At 41.7% G+C, this 19780-nt stretch overlaps 1 protein-coding gene across 1 annotated transcript in view; it reads left to right on the forward strand.

Moving 5' to 3' along the window:
• Window positions 1-6106: 6106 nt before the first annotated feature.
• LOC118412870 (mucin-like protein) overlaps window positions 6107-19780 on the forward strand; it is a 14992-nt gene continuing 1318 nt past the window's right edge. Inside the window, exons 1-14 of the mRNA XM_035815921.1 lie at window positions 6107-6204; window positions 8273-8375; window positions 9805-9906; window positions 11468-11556; window positions 12388-12408; window positions 14673-14843; window positions 15536-15808; window positions 16065-16196; window positions 16507-16701; window positions 16953-17080; window positions 17208-17331; window positions 17789-17996; window positions 18309-18475; window positions 19518-19661. Coding sequence (XP_035671814.1) covers window positions 8281-8375; window positions 9805-9906; window positions 11468-11556; window positions 12388-12408; window positions 14673-14843; window positions 15536-15808; window positions 16065-16196; window positions 16507-16701; window positions 16953-17080; window positions 17208-17331; window positions 17789-17996; window positions 18309-18475; window positions 19518-19661 — 1849 coding nt within the window. The 5' untranslated portion in view covers window positions 6107-6204; window positions 8273-8280. The remainder of the gene's footprint in view (window positions 6205-8272; window positions 8376-9804; window positions 9907-11467; window positions 11557-12387; window positions 12409-14672; window positions 14844-15535; window positions 15809-16064; window positions 16197-16506; window positions 16702-16952; window positions 17081-17207; window positions 17332-17788; window positions 17997-18308; window positions 18476-19517; window positions 19662-19780) is intronic.

The following is a 19780-nucleotide window of genomic DNA, read 5'->3' on the forward strand; positions in this document are numbered from 1 at the left end:
GTATTGGCTTAGATTAGAAAATTTCATGGTTCATGTTCATACAATGACAGTGAGAAAATATGTTGAAACTGTAAACTCAAATCTATAAGTCACAACACAAGGTCCCTAATAGAGAAGATTTTTATGCATAATGTGTTCAACAGGTCGGTGTGTGAGGAACAGAGTGACTTTATTACATAGCTCATGCAATGTTCACTGTAACAGCCAGAACATTGTACTGTTTGGATTGAACTATAGAGCTAGAATTTCAACATATATGTGTATGTTCTGTTGTCACGCCTCAATTGACAAGAATTCAGATACCAGTACTGGTAAGCAGAGGGCAGAATTGTGTGACAATTTAAATTACTCAGGGTTGGACAAGTCCACTAGGCCAATAGTCCCAGGCAAGTGAAATTGCTGATCAGGCAAGTAAATGTCCTACACTACTTTTCAGATCTGGCAAGAAAGATTGTTCCATGAGTGAGATTTTGATAATTTTCACAGTCATGACATCAAGCATTTTTCAACACAAAAACTGATAGAACCATTAACATTTTTGCATCACAAATGGGGCCTAAGTCACCACTATTAGTAGTACTGTATCATGCTTTCATACTACCATATCCAAGAACTAAGAGTAAGATAGTACATACTGAGGTCATTTGGGAAAATAAACTCACAGATCAAAGTTTTCCAGGTTTTGTACTGCTAAGTAAAGTTGAAAGCTGAAGTAATGATTTGTGTGTTAACCTCCAAGCAGAGGTTAGGTTGCAGGGATAGTAGTGGCTGGGATTTTTACCAGCTCGCCCATCTCACTTGTGTCAAATACAGAATGGATCAACCTTACCACAAGTCTAATCACTGACTCATTACAGTCGATTTGTAACTGAGGTGCAAAGTCTGTGGCAGGAGTTTCTATCTGCACAGCCGCTAATCTCCAATCAGGTTGTACATGTAACAGTTACAATGGCATAAGATAGTACCAAACTAGCCAAGGAGTGTAGTCAGTCAAGAGGTGTACATTTGCCATGTTTCCCCGGTAGCGAAACTCACTCCTTAGCCAGCCTCACTCCTCTGCCAGCTTTTAATACTATCTTGTGCTACCGTAGGCTCTGCTTGGAGATTACACAGCCGCGTGCAGCGGAAGTTTCTAGTCTGACAATGGTGTATAGAATTAGAAGTGTACAATGTACTTTGTTTTTGTTTTCTCCTCTCTTTTTTTTCCATAGCTGATCTATTATCACCCATAGAGAGTCATTATGATGCAATAAAACTTGTGGAAATGCAGTGAGGGAGACAGTATTGTGCCATTGTGGGACCAGTGTGCTGGGTGAGGGCAATCCTGTGCGACAACAAAAAGATTTTTTCATACTACGCACGGCAGGGCACTAACACTGTATTTTAAATATGAAAGGAAAGCCCTACCCTGGTGCGTTTTGAGGCAAATGTGATCAGAGTAGGGAGCTGGTAAATAAGGTCTCATTGATGTATTACTCCGCGAGTGGGTACCCTAAAAGAGATCCGAGCCAAAAATGAACGGCTGCACGGACGCATGTTTTTAGCGGTGAGAAATTCCCTTTTAGCCAGCGGAACTGATCTCAAAAGTTAGATTGGTGAAAGCTTATTTGTAACTGAAGAAATTAGCAGGTAAAGTTTTGCAGCCGCGCGCTAGGTCGGAGGTACACGGTCGTGGGTTCCGAGTGGTGCGGTTGTACAATAGCAGCGAAAAAGTGCCTTTTGTGGGGATTGACTAATCATAGTTTGTAATTGCTATAAAAAAAGGTCCTACGTATAGTTAACATTGGCAATTTTTTCCCACGATATAGGGTAAATGTGCTCGACATAGAATGAAAAATCTGCTGAAATTTCACGTAGCTTCATTATGAACGCGCCCATTTAAACCACGAATTATAACATAGAAGTCTATGGAAAGAAGAAACTCATCAATGAGACCATAAAAGTAAAATACTGGCCACTGCTATCCTTCAGTCAACCTAACCTCTGCTCAGAGAATATGTGACTTACTGTGTATATATATAGAGAACTTACAAGTTGAGTGTTTTATAATACATTGGTGATGTCATATGTTTTGTGCAGATTAAAATCAAGTCTTGTAGTACTAGTACAGTTACGTCTCCATTCATGTCTGAAGCATATATATTATATGATCTTATCTTCTAGTTTTCACTAAAAACATCATAATAAACAGGTGATAACTTTGGGATGTTTCAAAGATGGCATCTCTACTTCTATCAACCAGCTGAGCTTTGATTGAACCTCTGACTCTGAGGGTCAAGCAGTGCAGACTGCCAGAAGGGCTGACCTTTCAGTCAAACCTGTATTAGCGGCCACCTTTGCATAGCAACCACCTGGGGTGACCTGGCCATTGCGGTCACCTTTTGTCAGTCCCTTTAATTTTTCCCACTGAAGTAAGCATTAAGAAATAGTCTACAGCGGCCATCTGTCCACACGATTTCTGGTCCCGTAGATACAGCAACACTGCATATTCTGGCATAAGTCACCCTGCGCCGAGTTTAAAATCGTAGTTCGTAAAGATTTGGAGTTCCCGACAGGGTCATTTTGGAGGTAACGGAAGGTACATTAGAGCACAAGTCTTTGTTGGCGAATTTTCGAACATTGCACACGGCACAGGTAGATGTGACTTTGGCACGGTCAGTTGAATTTTGAGACCATCAATGTTACACTTACAATGTTACTCTGTCAGTCTGTGAGAAAGATCGTTGAGCACTAAAATCATGCGTAACTTATTGCTCGTGGCATTTTTTCGTGGCCACATTTGGTTTGACTGTATAATTATAAGTTGACCTATAATTTCTGTATTCAATAATGTTGTCACAAGTTCGCATCACATATTGATCAACAAAAAAAAGTATCTACTACTGGTTACATTCAACAAGGCCTTGTATATAGAATAACTTCAATAAGGAAATTCGCACCCCCTCCCCCGTCTCACTTCACTTTCTAGTGATCCACACTAAACTCCAGATGCACCCCTCCCCCAAAAACTGCTAATGGCGATCTAAACATCGGCTTTTTCACTACAGACGTGAGAGGATAAGAAAATATGACAGAAAACGGCAAAAGGAAGGTACATAGTGCAGCATCACATCGTCTTCCCGCCTGCCTGACTGGCAGGGAAGGTCGGGGGAACCAGGCGAGTTAGGAGAGGGTGGGGGAGGCGGATATTTTGTCCCTTTTGGCGACAACACATCCAACATAAAGCCGTCCTAGCGGCCCACAACGACCTAGCGCCATTTTGTAACCCATTTCCACCACCAGCAAAATGTCTGGTGAGAAAACTGCGCCAAAATGCCTCCCAGCGCCCTCCACTACGTTTTTCTCGCCCGGTAGGTCCCCAGTAGCCTTCCCGACCAGTCTTTGGGGCTCTCGAGGCTGTGTGGGAAGGAAAATGGCCTCAATGAACGCTGGGATTCAAACCTGAGTCCGCTCCAGGACCGCCATGCACCAGGGCTGAGCACGATGGGCAGGGAAATCTCATCACGGACCCGTAACATGTATAGAAGACGTGATCACTATGCTAGGGTATCCTCTCGTGCAATATACATGTTCCCGGCTCACAAGGAGCAAAAATGTCTAACATTGAGGTAATTAGCCATTCTATGGCTTCAATCTCGCTCAGATCTCATCACGACAGGTCAGATTTACTACGTAGAGAAAGATACATCTGTTGGTGAAAGATCACAATGGATTTGAGGTAGTTCTTACCGACCGGAGGCGCCAATTTTTGACGGAAATACAGGGTATCCGTGAGACGTTGGAGGAAACCAACGCCCTGACGTCACCTATTAGGATTGTGATTTGGTGGGAGCGCGGCAAAATATGGCGCGAAATTCAAATTGCTCCTCAACTTGATCAATTGTTTGGAGTTCAAAAGTCGTCAATTCAATTCTCAGTTCTCACGCGTACTGATCCATATTTATACACAATATGCTAAATTGTTATGTTATCTATTGAAAGTATGATTTAAATAAATAAATAAATTATATGCTCAGTGAGATAACTTGAACAACCGTGTAAATCAGCCGGTGATACCCTGGTTATCAGAGTACAACGCTAGCCGGCCAAGGGAGTTATGCGGCGTCCAGCGCGGCGGCGTAACTCCAAGGGCCGGCTAATTCGATTTACGGGGCATGCGAAAAGACGCGAAGATCTTGAAGAAGAGGGGATGTTTGTGTATTGTTGTTGTACTTGTTGTCGCGGTCATGAACGGCTGTACTTTACATTACCTTCCCAAATTCTAGTTTGCATCCAGTAGGAGGGCCCCCAAAGGGGGGGGGGGGGTACCGACAACGCTCTACGCTAAATTTGGGAGGGCCGGCTACGTAATACGCTAAATTACGGACGCTTCATTACGCTCTACGTTAAATTGTGAAGTTTCCAAATGCACTATGCAAATCTTAATCGTCTTCTGGTAGAACACAAGAAGAGGAGATCTAAGAACTTGAACTTATAATTCCATCAACAAAATTCAAACTTTGCTTAGACGATATAAAAGCGCCCGTCTTGCTGACCCTCTCAAATGCCATTTCCTGCATTTAAGAGGCATATTTTGCTTGTTAACGTTAAGTTGAACGGTATAGAAATTTCTACCAGTTGGGAGGCGACGGTCCCGCAACATTGCCGAAGGGGTGAGCCATCGCAAGGAAGGTCCGGCGAAATTTTGAAATCTGGACCCTTTGAAATGCAATTTCCTGCATTTTTGCCGGTAAAGTTTGCCAGTAGACTAGTTAAGTTTAATGAAATTTTGATTACGCTTTACGAGCAATCAATATGAATTTCGTTTTACGGTAAAATCTGGTTAGCTTCTACGCAATACGTTAAATTAAATGGGCCAATATCGCTCGACGCAAAATGCACCGATTACGCTCTACGTTGAATTCGGGCGGTCCCGCAACGGAGTACGATTACGCTCTACGGAAAAGGGTCTGGGGGCCCCCAGTAGGTTCACCCTTTCAGTCAAAGCTTCAGTGAAGTGTGTCGGTCTTGTCGCATTCTACTAGACCTGGGTTCGGCCGAACTTGTTTTACGTCAGTGGACCGAGCTCAGTGCATACGACATGCTTTCTGATTGAACTCCGTGTTTTGCCAATATGTTTTAGCTTAAAAAATAAAACTGACTTCATTTACTCGAGCTCATGATTAAAAAAAACGGTAAAAATTAGTCCAGTGAATTCGTCTTGAGTTGTTTGCCGACGTCTTTAGATTTGAAAAAAGATACAGTAAAACACACACACACACACACACACACACACACACACACACACACACACACCTCACACACACACACCGCACACACACACACACACACACAAATGAAGGAGCTTTCATCATCTTAATTCCTTTCATCATACGTTGTAAAATCCAGTGACAACAATGAAACGCTTCATGTGTCATAATATACGACAAAACCGGTACCTTTAGTGTTCAACTCCATTCAAGAGCTAAATCAGCCCAACCCATGAAGAATGCAGTAAATTTGACCCAACCCAAATCTCCCCGGTGGCATAGTCTAACGCCACAGCAAGTAAATTTTATGGATGACATCAGCGCGCTCATTACTTGTCGCCTGATTTCAGAAAAAGAAATAATATTTTTCCCCTTCGCGGGTGGTCAGATAGACCAAAATGGGCAAACATGTTGTGTTGTAGCCTAGTAACCATACTTTTTGTAGAAGTGACACAAGGGAGATATCCATGACTATACAAAATGTAGTTGCAGAAGTGAAACTTGTTGGATTGCTGTAAAACGGTGTAACCAATTTATGGAAGCCATGAATGTAGATGTAACGTTAGTTGCCAACTTGGCAAGTGATACCAGTAAATATCAAAAATGTATCACTTTTACTACAATAGTTCACTAAGAATGAATGACTTGTAAGTTGTGATGCCAGTTTTTTTCACTTCTAATCTGGTGTCTAAAAATTTAGCCATCTTGTTTTTTTCGCGCTATCTCATTATTTTTGCATTCTGTATAGGATGTCATCCATAAAATTTACTTGCTGTGGCCTAAAAGTCTAAGACAGAACCGGTTTGGATGCCTTTTGACTTTGAGCACACGCCATAAGCTACATTTCTATCGGGAGATCCGGTCGTGAGTCGTAGCTTTGATAGATTGCGTTTTTCTTCGGGAGAAAAGTCACAAGACTGAAGAAATTGGGGTAGCCCCCTTGCTGCCATTGGAGGTAGGTACCATGCGTCGAAAAGTAGTTATCTTCATATGTAAATCGAGAATACAACACGGTCTATATATCCATCCAAGATACCAGCCAGACCGTGCCCTGGGAAACCAGCCCGAGAAGCTTCGCAAAGAAGAGTTACCGATCCCTTGCCTAACGTGCTCCCTACCGCCCCCGCCAGATCTCGGCCCCCCGCCCCACTTCCAGCTGGCCCCACTAGCCTCTACCAGGCTTCGTGGTTTGGTGGTCTAATAGTGTGGTTTGGAGAATGTCCCTACTCGGCCGGCTGACTCCCCTAGCGTACTGTATTTACTCTATTTGACCAATTCATACAATTAGACCACCAAACCACGAAGCCTGGTAGAGGCTAGGCCCCATGTAAACAAGGCCTTGCGCGCATCGAAGGAGTCTGCGTTTTCGCAGGGCATGAGGGTAGCCAGACCGCAGATCGGATCGTTTCAGGAGGGCCGGCCGGCAGCAGGCCGATCGGCCCAACGGGGGCTGGGGCCGAGGTTCGGTGTTATGTTCTTTGTAACCCCTTTCTGTTTTACTTACTAACGTAAAACTTACATCTTACCCTGGTCTTAGCTCGCTTACGTCACATTTTTATCGTGAGATTTGGTCGTAGCTTTGATAGATTTGCGTTTTTCTTCGGGAGAAAAGTCACAAGGCTGAAGACATTGGCCTAGCAACTCAAGTTGAAGATATGTAGTTTCCGAGAATTTCAGCTTTGTTACCTGCTCGTTATTATTATGCTGCATGGTCACATTTCCACAAAGGGGCCCGACCGGACAGCTTTCGGTAACGATAATTATGATATAAAAGACAACAACAACACAAAACGGACTGAAAATAATTCAACAGCATGTATTATGCATATTTATTGACATAAACTTCAATTTTTCGTTTCCGCAAACAGCCCGGCCGGGCCCCGGGTAGGAAATGTGACGTAGGCCTAAGTAATGGTCAACCCCCACAGTAGTCTCTCCATTCAAGAGCTAACCCATGAAGAATGCAGAAAAGTTGGACCAACCCAAATCTCAAGACAATTTGCCTGCGGCATAAGATAGGCTCCAGATAGTACATGTATCTAAGGCCCACCCTTGACCCCCTTTCCACTAGACGACAATCGCGCTACGCTTTCACCGCGACCTAAATAGGATATGTGTAACCTTCGCTTTCACTCTGGGTATATCATACAAAACGTAAATGTGTGACTGAGGAGACAAAAAAACACAAATTGTAAAAAGATTCGTTTCTTTATTTTAGAATTCGTTGGGCGATCTGTCAAATTTTAGGTCGCAGACGGAGCGCGGCGAGAACGCCGTCCTAATGGAAAGGGGGTATATGCTGGTCAACGACAGCCGATCAGAGGGACTCAGCCAGCCACCTTGGCTAGAACCCGGGTAGAAGAATGCGGCAAATTTGGTCAAATTCAGAAGAATGCGACGACATCGGGCTAACTTAGAGCGATGCTGAAAGGATGTCCAAGCGCAACACAATAATCTGAGTTCAACGGAGTGTGTCAGAAAAAAAGAATATTTTGCATACGGGCCGCGCTAAAAACGTTGGCCCTCGGCGAAGTTCTGTCGGGCGGTGTCTCAACAAGTTATACCTGACCCAGTAGGTCACATGCAGTACCCCCGGTCTATTTCATTACATCGCATTAGGCCACAGCAAGTACATTTTATGGACGACATCAGCGCGTATTGATTTTCGCCTGATTCCAGAAAAAAAGATACAAGAAAATCAACATGCAGGTTTAGCTTCCAGACAGTAAACTTATGAGTCATTCTTTCAGTGATTGAACCCTGTGTTCCGGTGGGCAGTCTAATCTCAGAGACCATCAGGGATAAAAAAACAACAACTTTCAATTGCTAGTGATTTATGGCATGTATAGTCTATGCGGTCTTCAATCGCATATGGATATCGAGTATAGTTGCTACCCGTAATAGTATGACAAACTTCTTTCAGGATTTGTTCTAGTTAATTGACAATCACATGTACATATGAGATTGAACGAGGTGAAACTGATGAAGGAATTGCATATTTTAACGGCTGTTCCTTTCCACAGCGTTGACAATGTTGACAGACATGAGGCACTGGGAGAAGTATGCGTTTGTCTGCCTACTTCTACTTACTTTGTTCCAATCCGGTTCCAGTTCTGCAATAAGTGGGTAAGTCCCATTTCAATACCTAGTACTTGTCGTCTCTCTTCGCGCCAAGAAGGTTGTGCTTTCGGGTGGGTGCGTATACATGTAGTATGTATATATGTCTGTAAACATACAGTATAGGGAAGTAGTAAATGGACCTTTATGACGTTTGGTATGTTGATAGCTATTTGCAAAATGAAGAAACGATTAGATTGTGGGCCCCCTAATGGCTTTCCTACATGTACTGCCACACTGAGACAAGACTTTCACTCAGTTATCTCGTGCCCTTGATGATTGTGGGTAGTAGATAGATCCTGTACTCAGGAAGAACTGACATGCGTTTGGCCAAGTAGCAGGTGTGCTTGGAACTCAGTGCAGGAGCGTGTCAGCTGCAGGATGTAAGACAGGATAAGTTAAGCTAAGGGCACAACCCGCAGTACGTGCAATTTGTCCTTGCGTTTTTTGGGGAGGCCACGTCCGCCACGTATTTCTGAAAACGTTCAGGCTATACAGGACAGGCGCGTCACCCGTACTGACACGCACGGGGGCGAATCCGCAGCCCGATGCGGCACACAAAGCTTTGCCGGAGCGTAAAGTTCTACGGCGTGTCTGCGTATGCGTGCTCCAAAATCCGTCCCGTCGGATTCCCTACGAGTTCGTACGGAGGCGGTACTTACCACTTACGGATCCCAAAAGATTGCCCACGTTTTGGCACATAGACAGCACGTATTTGGACGTACGGCGGGTTAATGAACCTTTAATGAAGACCAATGTAATGGCATGTGAAGTATGCGAATTACAACTTGATTGAAAAATTATATTTCATTTGTGCTAAATGACGGTTAAGTTGAAATCATTACACGTGTTGCTTGGTAAGAGAGGAGCGTTAGTTGGCATGATAATGCAATTCATAGCCTAATTTGAAATATCTGATAAGGAAATTCTATATGATACCTTAGCAGCAGATGAATATTCATCCTAGTGACACATGTAGATAGATACTATGACATAGATATTGTAAATTTGGAATTTATTTGCTTAGCATTATGAAATGCTACGCTCCTGAAAGAGAATATTAGCAAGATATGTGATTTAAAAAGATAAATGATGCTAATAGATCTAAGATAATAGACATTTGTGACACATAAAAGTCATGTAGAGGTAAGTATTTGAATCCATATACATGTATCATTAAAATTAGATGATTTCCCTACTTGCTAACATTAATAATGTTGCTTGGCAAACATAAGGGGCCACTGAATTCCTGTTCAGATTGTGAACGTTAACGCTGATGTATATGTGAAGATAAATGTGTCATCTCTGCACAGAATGTGTCATCTCTGTACAGAATGTGTCATCTCTGTACTAGGCCTGAAAATATGTATATACATACAAGGAATTGTTCTTGAAATCTCAGTTTCTTACCAATCAACTGTTACTGTGTCATTACCAGGTCAAATGTCTGTCATCGCCAGATTTCCTATGAATGTCAGGAGTCCTATACTGAAAGTTTCAACGCCGCTTGCGGCTTTTTGGGATGGAACACCTGCGTAAGGTACTGTGTAAACAGACGTAACATTGATAACACTATTGACCGTCTCTTACGAGGGTGAGTCAGAAAGTAATGCAAGTCGTTTCATATCAGACCCGTTTTTTGTTCGAATGAGTTGAAATTTGGCACAAAGGTAGAGGCATATGTCATCTTGAGATTGAAATATCTAAATTTGTTGTTCATCATTTTATGAGTGACTGAGTGACTAAGATGACCATACACTAGGAATCCCGTCAGAAGAGAAGTGAGGACCAATTAACGCACAATTAAGAATTCCCCTAAACCAATTTTTGCTATCGACTGAGCCTGCACATGTAATAGGCTGCAAATAGGCTCCATAGACCACACGCACATTTTCAACTCTAAAATCCGATCATTTTTTTGTTATTGCTAGTGTAGAGTGTCGTCAAGGTCATGAAATTGATTGAAAGTTTGTGTAGCCTATTATCCCATTAACTAAGAGGAACAAAACTTGGCACACATCGTGGCACACTTCTTTAAACAGTTAAGAACTGTTTAAAGATTCGTTTCTTTTGGTTAATGTAAAACTAGTCTTTTAACCAACAACTCATGGATTTGTGTATAAATCCAACTTGCTCTACAACCTACGCCATCCTAGCAGCTGTAAATGAAGAACCATTGAGAGTTCAGAAATGAAAATTAGCATGCAACCTATAGAGACATTTGTTATTATATACATGTGTGATTTCAACCTCCTACAATAATTTTCAGTGTGTTAGATTTAGAGGCTTGTCTAAAAAGCATCTAAGGGTGTGGTCATCTTGAAATCAACTCAGTCATTCATAAAATAATAAACAATTAATAGATTCTTAAAAATTCAATCTCAAGAGGACGTATGCCTCTACATTTGTGTCAAATTTCATCTCAATCTATTAAGAAGTGACTCTGTTATGAAACCACTTGCATTACTTTCTGACTCACCCTCAAGCTCGTAGCATGACATGGGACATTTATGTCGGCTGGACTTATAGATATCATGACACAAATTAACTTATCCGACATCGTACTAAATATACACCTAAGTTAAGAAAATCGTTTATCCAGTATACAAGTATTTCCCATAGGCTTACATGTATATGTATTTTAATTTTTACAAATTTACGAATGCCACGTTTACACCCGGTGCACAAGATAACCTCTATCACACTGTTCTACAGCTAATTTATACATGTATATGCAAATCACATGTTGCTTCTGGGGGGGGGGGAGGGGGGCTTAGGCACTTGCCTACTGTTGTGACAAAAATTAGAAATAAAACGCTGGCCCTCCATCGACGACTTTCAACGTTACTGTTAGAGAACTCCATGTGAATTTCGGCATTAAAATTCAAGTAAATGTGACCATCATTAAATTATATCATTCGAATTAGGACCTCTAGATCTTTTACATAATGGCTGAGGAAATGATACAACAGACTTGTTTGATTTAGTAAGTAATTGATAAGTAAGACTTCATATTTTGGAAAACTTGTGAAAGTAAACAACTAGTATAATTTATGCACATATATTAAATGACTTGGTTTCAAATAATGAAATCATTTCAGATACCGAACAGCGTACCGACCGGCAACTTGTTACCGTGACGAGACCTACTGTTGTTCCGGATACACACTGGTTGGAGGAAGTTGTGTTAGTAAGTTAAACTCACATCCATCAGCATCTGCATTCAACAGAAAGGCGCATTATTTTCTATTTCTTTACTGCCTTCACCAAGAAGGGTGTGTTTACATGCGCCCGTTTGTTTGCGCGCAAACGAACCCAAAGTCTAGAATGTGATCCACGTGACCCGTTAGCAAATCGGAGTAGATAACCTGCAAACATTTCATCTATTCAAGCTATTGTCTTGAAATATCAAGTTGAGAACTTTAAAACTTGTCTATATTGTTTGAAGATAGGACATAGAATTGGTGTGACGTGAGACAATTAGACGTTGTAATTAGGCGTTAACAGGTTACAAGGGTCGCATGTCTAATTGAGTGATGTTCAAAACGACCCTTTGCTCACCTGCTATCGTCATTGCGGATGCATTTTAAAACGACACAACAATATGAAAATCAAATGCTTGCTCTGTATCTTCTACTTTGGCAGACGAATGTGTTTTTTTTAAATCTAAATCTAAATCTAAATGGATTCACGTCTTGATTATTTGCGTGGATATTTGGGGGTCTATCGGCAATTTTGTCCGTCTGCAATTCTTTCCTCGCCTTGTCGAGTGGAAAAGTTAATTGGTTTCATTGATCATGAGTAATAAATCAATGCCAGTGAGTATTTTGTAGCAATTTTCATTTGATTTACTTTAGTATATATAGCTTTGGATAACTATGATGACGCTGGTATAAATATATTTTGTAATCAAAGTGACTGTGTAGGTTGTACATGTATATTCGTATAATCTTGTTTCCAACATTGAAGCCATTAAACTTGCGTTTAGCTTATTCTTATTCTCTTTGTATTTTCTTCTCAGGTGCTGGGAACTGTGTGCCAGGTACGTTATGTATCATATTGTTCTACTAAATCATAAAACATGCCACACTGTTCGGTAACAATTTTATCCCAGACAGCGATTATCCCAATGGTTCTTATTGCACCCACCATCGGCTATCATTCATATTTGCCAGGTACAAATTGCATTGTCGAAGAAGACGTTAATTTGTCCTGTTCGTTCCCGAACACAATTGTCCATGGCTTTATTTGTAGCCTCCCTCTACATGTAGGTGGGGCTGGTGTTAATTTGGGAAAGGAACGTTACACTGATGTTTGATGCATATATGTTCATCTTAGAGGCTCTCAATACGGTGTCGCGGCGGCAATCGTTGAGAACCGGTGTGACAGCGATCTCGCCCCCCCTGTGATCTCGCCCCCCCGGGGGGCGAGATCACTAGCGTTTTCGCCCCCCTTTAGCGTTTTCGCCCCCCCCCCCCCCCAAAGCAGCTGGTTACTACATATCACAGGTGCGCTACCTGGCACTATACTGCACCTGGGGAGTAATGTATATGGTGTGTTACCTGGTACCTATATGGTACCTTATTACCGTACCGTAAGATGTCATACCTCGAAAGTCGATACTATATTGTTCGGTGCAAACATAACATTGAAATGAAAAAGACAATTTTTGCAGCTGAGGTGGCATAAAAACAGTGCTACTGCGAACGTATAAATCAACACCGTCTATGGTACGGAATACGTCAGCTATATGTTTTCAATTTGTCACAGTGTTTTTTTCTTGTGCTGGAAACATTTCCAAAGCACTAACAAAAACACACGTGAATAATAGTTTCTCATTATAAACACTATCTACGCGCAAGTTGATATAGCTGTTGCTAAATGCTACACAAACACTGGTAAAGTACCAGTCTTAAGAAACACGGGTAAACGCATCAGTTCCTAAATACTAGAAAAAACAGTCATGTTGGAGGTGAAGATATCCCTTGGCCAGGTGCATATACCAAAATGTGCGTTATTCTAATTAATACCTAATATTTGCATAATTAATAAAGACATTACATAGTTATTTTGTGGTCACTTCATGGTAGAGACTTCATATTGGAGATATATAGGTTGCTTGAGGACAGGTGAATACAATGAAATACATCTTATGACAAGACTCAGGTATATGCAATAATTGGAATACAAGGGACCCAACCCTCCTTGTCTGAAACAAGTTCAACTATCTTATTACCATGTAATTACGTTAATATTGATACTATGAATGGAGTTATGTATCAAACTCGTGTACTTATATCATTCTGAAACTGCATTTTGTGATTTATACCAATCAACTTCTAAAATGTCATGTAAACCCGTTTTTTTGGGGGGGGGCGAAATCGCTAAAGGGGGGCGAGGTAGGGGGGCGAGAACACTAGCCGGGGAGGGCGAGATCGCTAGTGATTTCGCCCCGGGGGGGCGAGATCGCTAGTGATTTCGCCCCCGGGGGGGCGAGATCACGGGGGGGCGAGATCGCTGTCACACCGGGACCACATTGGTCATCGCAAATTAGGCCCCCCCCCCCAAAAAAAAACGCTGTCCGCATCTAATTTACACAGAAAGCTATTTCATATGTCAAGGTGCAATGTATATTTTATCATGATCAGTTTACCTTTTTTTAAAGTAGTTTACATCAAGGCTATTTTTTTTTGTCATCTTAACGATCAATGGTGATTTCGAGGTTTGAAACTCTTTATAGAATCCAACGTCCTTCCCGTACTAACACTACGTTTTCACACGTCAAACATTATTGTCATCACATGGGGTTCACGCGTTCAGTGTTGGTGAAATTGTTGCATGCGTTGGAACGGAAATTGTGACTTATCAGTACTTGTCTGTAGACAAGTTTGTTATGTGCAATACTATTCTTATCTATGTTTTCAGGTAGAGCGCTAGAGATCCAAATAAACGATGATAGGTCTGCCTACCACAGTTTATCATCATTGAATACAAGCTCATTGCTACAGACCATACACGTACTGTTCGTTTTGGAAGAGCTGACATTTCTTCCCATGGGCTAAACATTGGCCCAACCCGCGTGTTTCCATGACAAATGACGCTTTGAATAAACCGGACCTTCGAGTTGGTAGCACTACGTTGTCCACATGCCAAACATCATACGGATCCATCCACAAATTTCTAGAGTTATGCTGTCCACAAACACACCCCACTAACATACACACAGACACAAGTAAAAACGGCAACAAAAACATAACCTTCTTAGCGAAGCTCGAAGGTAAATAAGAGTTTGTCAATTCCCTACAGTACACGGAGGTTGGTCGGTGCCGGTTGAAACGAGAAGGCCCGGTTCTCCCCGTTGTGGCGCCACGATTGTGACTGTAACCCGTTCCTGTAACAACCCGGCTCCGGACTGCGGTGGAGACACATGCCCGGGACCAGCGACGTACTGCGAACGAAGACAAACCCCATGTCCAAGTAAGTCAACACTTTGTGGTTTGATGTCTGGAAATTCTTTAATTGACATATGAATGAAAGACCTTTATTGTACAGCCATAACTCGAAGGCACATACAGGTACAGGAAAGTATGGACTACAGCTTGCACCAGTTGCACAGTTTTGCACTAAACTAACGTTTTCTCCAGTACAGTACATGTCTTTAAGTTGGAACAGATTATGTTACTTGTAAGGGATTTGCCTAAGCGCAATAAAATGCAGATTTATTTTTTTGTATTCAGTAGGTGTTAGAAGTGTAAAAGGTTCTTTCATACAGTTAAAAGTACAATTCTTTCCCATGCCAATGAAACAGTTAACAATCTAAGATAAGATTTCGTTAATCTACACGACATTGGTAAAGCCTATGGTACAGAGGATAGATAACTTGTGACAACTACTATGCTGATGGAATGTTTTTTCTAGTGTACCTGAGATGCATGCCTATGTCCTGTTTATTTTCTGCACAAATTTTGCACACGCCAGTGATGGATTCGATCTCAAACGCACGTATTCAGTGCTTTTTGGACAAATATGCTCTCTTCCAGATTCTGTTGTGGTCATCACGACTCGTTTTGTCCCTAAAATTAAGCGTACCATTCTATACATGTAATGACACAACTTCGTCACGTATAGTTTAGGGAATGAAATACCGTATTGTTACTGTGGCTTTGCAGCATTTTGGGGATTTGGAGGCTTCTTCGGGATATTCTTGATAATGGGGATGTTTGGTGACCCTCATTTCTCAACAACCGACATGAAAACCTACACCTTTAACGGCCACGGAGAATACACGCTTGTGAATGCACTGGATGGAGAATTCCTTCTACAAGGCAGGACACGAAGGGCCGTCGACTCTGACGGTTTAGAAACCGCCGCCACAGTCCTCAGTGCTGTTGCTACCAAGATGTCTACTTCGTCTTCTGTTCAAGTCAACCTGGAAGAAAATGGTAGGATCTTACTGGGTTTTGGGAATGAAATGCCGTATCGTATTTTTGCCGTCTCTTCTTTCTTGTCGTTAATTTGCTCATCATCATCAAGAGCAATAATGATCGTGTGTTTTCAACATTTGTACTGTTTGCTACAGCTGAGTTATTAGGGGTTGAACACTATGAGTTAGATGTTGCAGATTTTGGAAGCAGAATGTAATGTTAGGAAAGGTTCTACAGTACCTGCGAGTCATATTGTTGTTTTTTCCATCTCCAGAGCTCCACCTGTTTGTTGACAACATGCGTATCCAAGAGTTCAATGACCTGGCAGACGAGGAGATGCTCTCCTTCACCAACGTGCGCGTCTCCAAAGGAATGGGAGGATCTGTTGTGGCCGAGTTCTCATCAGGTATTGTCTAGTTACACGTTAGCGTGTTGAAACATGTTGGTCAACATCTTTTTCATTAGAGCACATTGTTTAATCACTTTTTCATTATTTCATGCAGTGCAATACCCAGATGAAAATGGCTATTCAGAACTGACGGTCCAACTGGTGTTTATAACCGTGAATAACCTTTGCCTCTCGTAGATTTTAGAGCGATATTGTTGTTGAATTTTCCAAAATCTGATCTGAGAATACCAGATGTTTGCATTGCGAGTGGTTGCTTGTACCATACAGACAGCTTTCTAAAACGTGTATTGGCATACCCATTTCACAGGTGCCAGGGTAGAGGTTTACCAAGAGACTGGAGTCCTTGCAATGTCGATGCATCTTACGGATGACTACGTGGGCCAGACGAAAGGGCTGATGGGAGTTTGGAATGGAGACCCGGATGATGACTTCACTCGCCCGGATGGAACGATCCTCAGTACCAACGCCACTGATGAGGAAATATACGACTGGGGACTGCTATGTGAGTTTCTTTTGTGAAAAACGTATACACACAAATCGTTAACTCTGTCAACAGTGTTTTACGCTAGGCAACATCTTTATCAAATTTAAATGCATATACAAGTATCGTTGTGGTGAGTATACATTACTTCTATACATAAATTATGTACATATCACATATCTGTCAGTTATATAATGCAGTCATTGGCTAATGGATTGCAAAAGAAGTGTTATTCTATATTAACTGCGATGGCTTCGCTTTGATTTTAATAGGGGAGATTACTGAGGCCGAGAGTATCTTCTACTATGGAAACAACAGCTACGCTGACTTCCGCAACCAGGACCCGTCCTACCGCCCCATCTTTGATCCGGTGTTTGACGATCCTGAACTTGAACGAGAGGTAAGAGGAACTAACTTTTGTGTCCTGGCTTCCGGGAAATGACTATTTATAGTCTGTTGACGTTCTTCTTTATATAGATAAGCAAATTAGAACCAATACTAAATTTAAAATATGTGTTCACACCTAGGCAAGGGAAGTCTGCGGTGACAACAAAGTGTGCTTGTTTGATGCATCTGTTACCAAAAATGTCACCATTGGACTGGGAACCTTGACTGCTCAAGAGCGGAACCTCCAGATTGGCGAAAGTCTTGGTGAGTCTTACATGCACATATACAGGCCTCAGGCGTAGTGTGTGCACCAGGAAATCCCCCCCCCCACCATTACTTTGCCTAGTAAGAGGTATACATAGATAATTCACCTTATACTGTTCAAAATTTCTGAGTAACTTTTCCTCGCAAGTTACCTGTTGTCGTGACAAGATTCGATTTTCAAATGGATAGTAAGTTTCAGACGAGTTGATACATCCTGAGTTATCTTTTGCTTTCTCTAGGTACACACATACACATACCCATCAACGATGTAGAATACTGTACTATAGCCCTGGATGTCAGGACATACAGTATTCTAGATCAGCTTCATCCATCATCTGATTTAGCATCAATACATCAATTAGATTAGTCATTCTTTTATTCTCACTGCTTTCTCATTTTAAAAGTTAAATCCAGGAAAGAGTCTCATCTTTTGTCCCTGAACCTTCCTTCCTTGTAGTGAATTCTCCTCCAATCATCGAAGGCCCAGTCAGCTTAAATGTTAGTGTCGGAGACGTCGTGAGTTTCTCCTTCACTGCCACCGACCTGAAGGGCGACCCTGTCACGGTAGCTGCGGAAACCCTTCCGCCGGGAGCAACATTTGAGTATGGCGGCAACACGGCAACAGTCACGTGGAATGTCGTTGACGATGACGGTCCGGCAATGAAGTAAATATGATATAATATGTTCTTTAGCCAGTACATTCTAACTAGATTGCACATCGAAAACCACTCCTGTAACAGTTATAGTCTGCAGTGTTGAAAGAGCGTTAACTTATTTGATTGAAGTATAAGCAATTTTAATTGCACTTTTGTGTATGTTTATGTAGATACCGGTATTACAAAGTATACTTACAACTGCACTAGGTTTGATCATAAAATAGTTGAAATCGCCGTTTTTTTTATTCATTTACGTTATTGCATCTACCTCTTCTGTATTTGCTGCTTATTTTTTCTGTCAATGTTCTTCTTCATAATCAGCTTCTCCGCGACCAATTCCCGTGACCAGACCACTCTCTACACCCCACAAGTCAACCTGTGTAAATGTCAAAACGGCGGCGACTGTGACTTCGGCACTCTGGCTGATGGGGAGGATCCAGACGGAGATCTGCGTGTGGTCGCCTGTCAGTGCCCATCTCCATATACAGGTAGAGTGGCGCGTTCTGCACTGACTTGTCGCTTTGTTACAATTTTTATATTTCAGCCATACCATAGGTATGGTGAAATATATTGTATTCGTAATGTTTCTTTCTTCTTTCTTTCTTTCTTTCTCCTGCCAAGTCTTCAAATCGAATCAACTCCGCCGTTTTTTAACCGATTGACTTGAAATTTGGCACAAAGGTAGAGTAAGTCAATACCCTCAGGCGTTTTTTTCATTTTTTTTCATATCTGCCTTTGAAATGATTTTATTGAGGTTTTTGTCAATTTTTATGTATATTTTGGGCTCCTGTACCCTGGTATTACAGCCGAATGACATGAAATTTGGTACAGAGGTGCCCTGATCATATGCCCACCCAGATTTGATAACAGTTTTGGTATACGGTACAACAAAATGCTTAATTTTGCGATTTTTGGCCATTTTTTGACAAAAAAAAGCACATTTTTGCCTCCTGTACCCTCGTTTTACAACCGAATGACCTGAAATTTGGTATAAAAGTGCCCTTCAATTTTGTGCGCATGAATTCAATAACAGTTTTTCCATACAGTACAACATAATGCTTAATATTGCAATTTTATGGCCATTTTTAGACAAAAATTGGACATTTTTGGCTCCTGTTCCCTCGTTTTACAACCAAATGACCCGAAATTTGGTAAAGGGGTGCTCTAGATATTTATCCAAATGACCCATGTATAATTTTTGGCATGGAACACTTTAAAATGATATATTTGGGAATTTTTTTGGTCATTTTCCAATGGCCAAAGGGGTCAACGACCTCAAGGCCTATTGTTGCATGAGGGAGATGGCTGAAATATGCTGTATTTGCTCTCAAGCAAATGTCGGCCTTTCTAGTGTTCTTATGTTTCATTATCACCAAGTTTTACCTTGTCCAGTGAGAAGTTACATTAGTATACGATTAATGACCTGTCGGCTAGTACTTTCAAAGGAATTTCAACACGTTTTTACAGCATACAAACTCTTTTTCTTCTCGATATGTGTATAAGCCTAAACGTTTTACAACTTTGTTGCAGGTCAGTTCTGCGAAGACTTTAATGAGTGCGAGGCCGGCACAGACGACTGTGGAGAAAACGCTGCTTGTGTGAACGGATCTGGAGCATATCGCTGTGAATGTGAGCCCGGCTTCTATCCCAATCCCAATGACACGTCGTGCCAAGGTGAGATTTTTTATTCACCCTCCTCTCTTCTCATGGTAATAAAGCTATTCAATTGGTAAACATATTGGTGCATAATTTTAACGCCTAACATGCTATGGAGTACTCACATACCCAAATGG

This window comes from Branchiostoma floridae, chromosome 4 (assembly GCF_000003815.2).
Source record: "Branchiostoma floridae strain S238N-H82 chromosome 4, Bfl_VNyyK, whole genome shotgun sequence".
Taxonomy (NCBI): Eukaryota; Metazoa; Chordata; class Leptocardii; order Amphioxiformes; family Branchiostomatidae; genus Branchiostoma; species Branchiostoma floridae.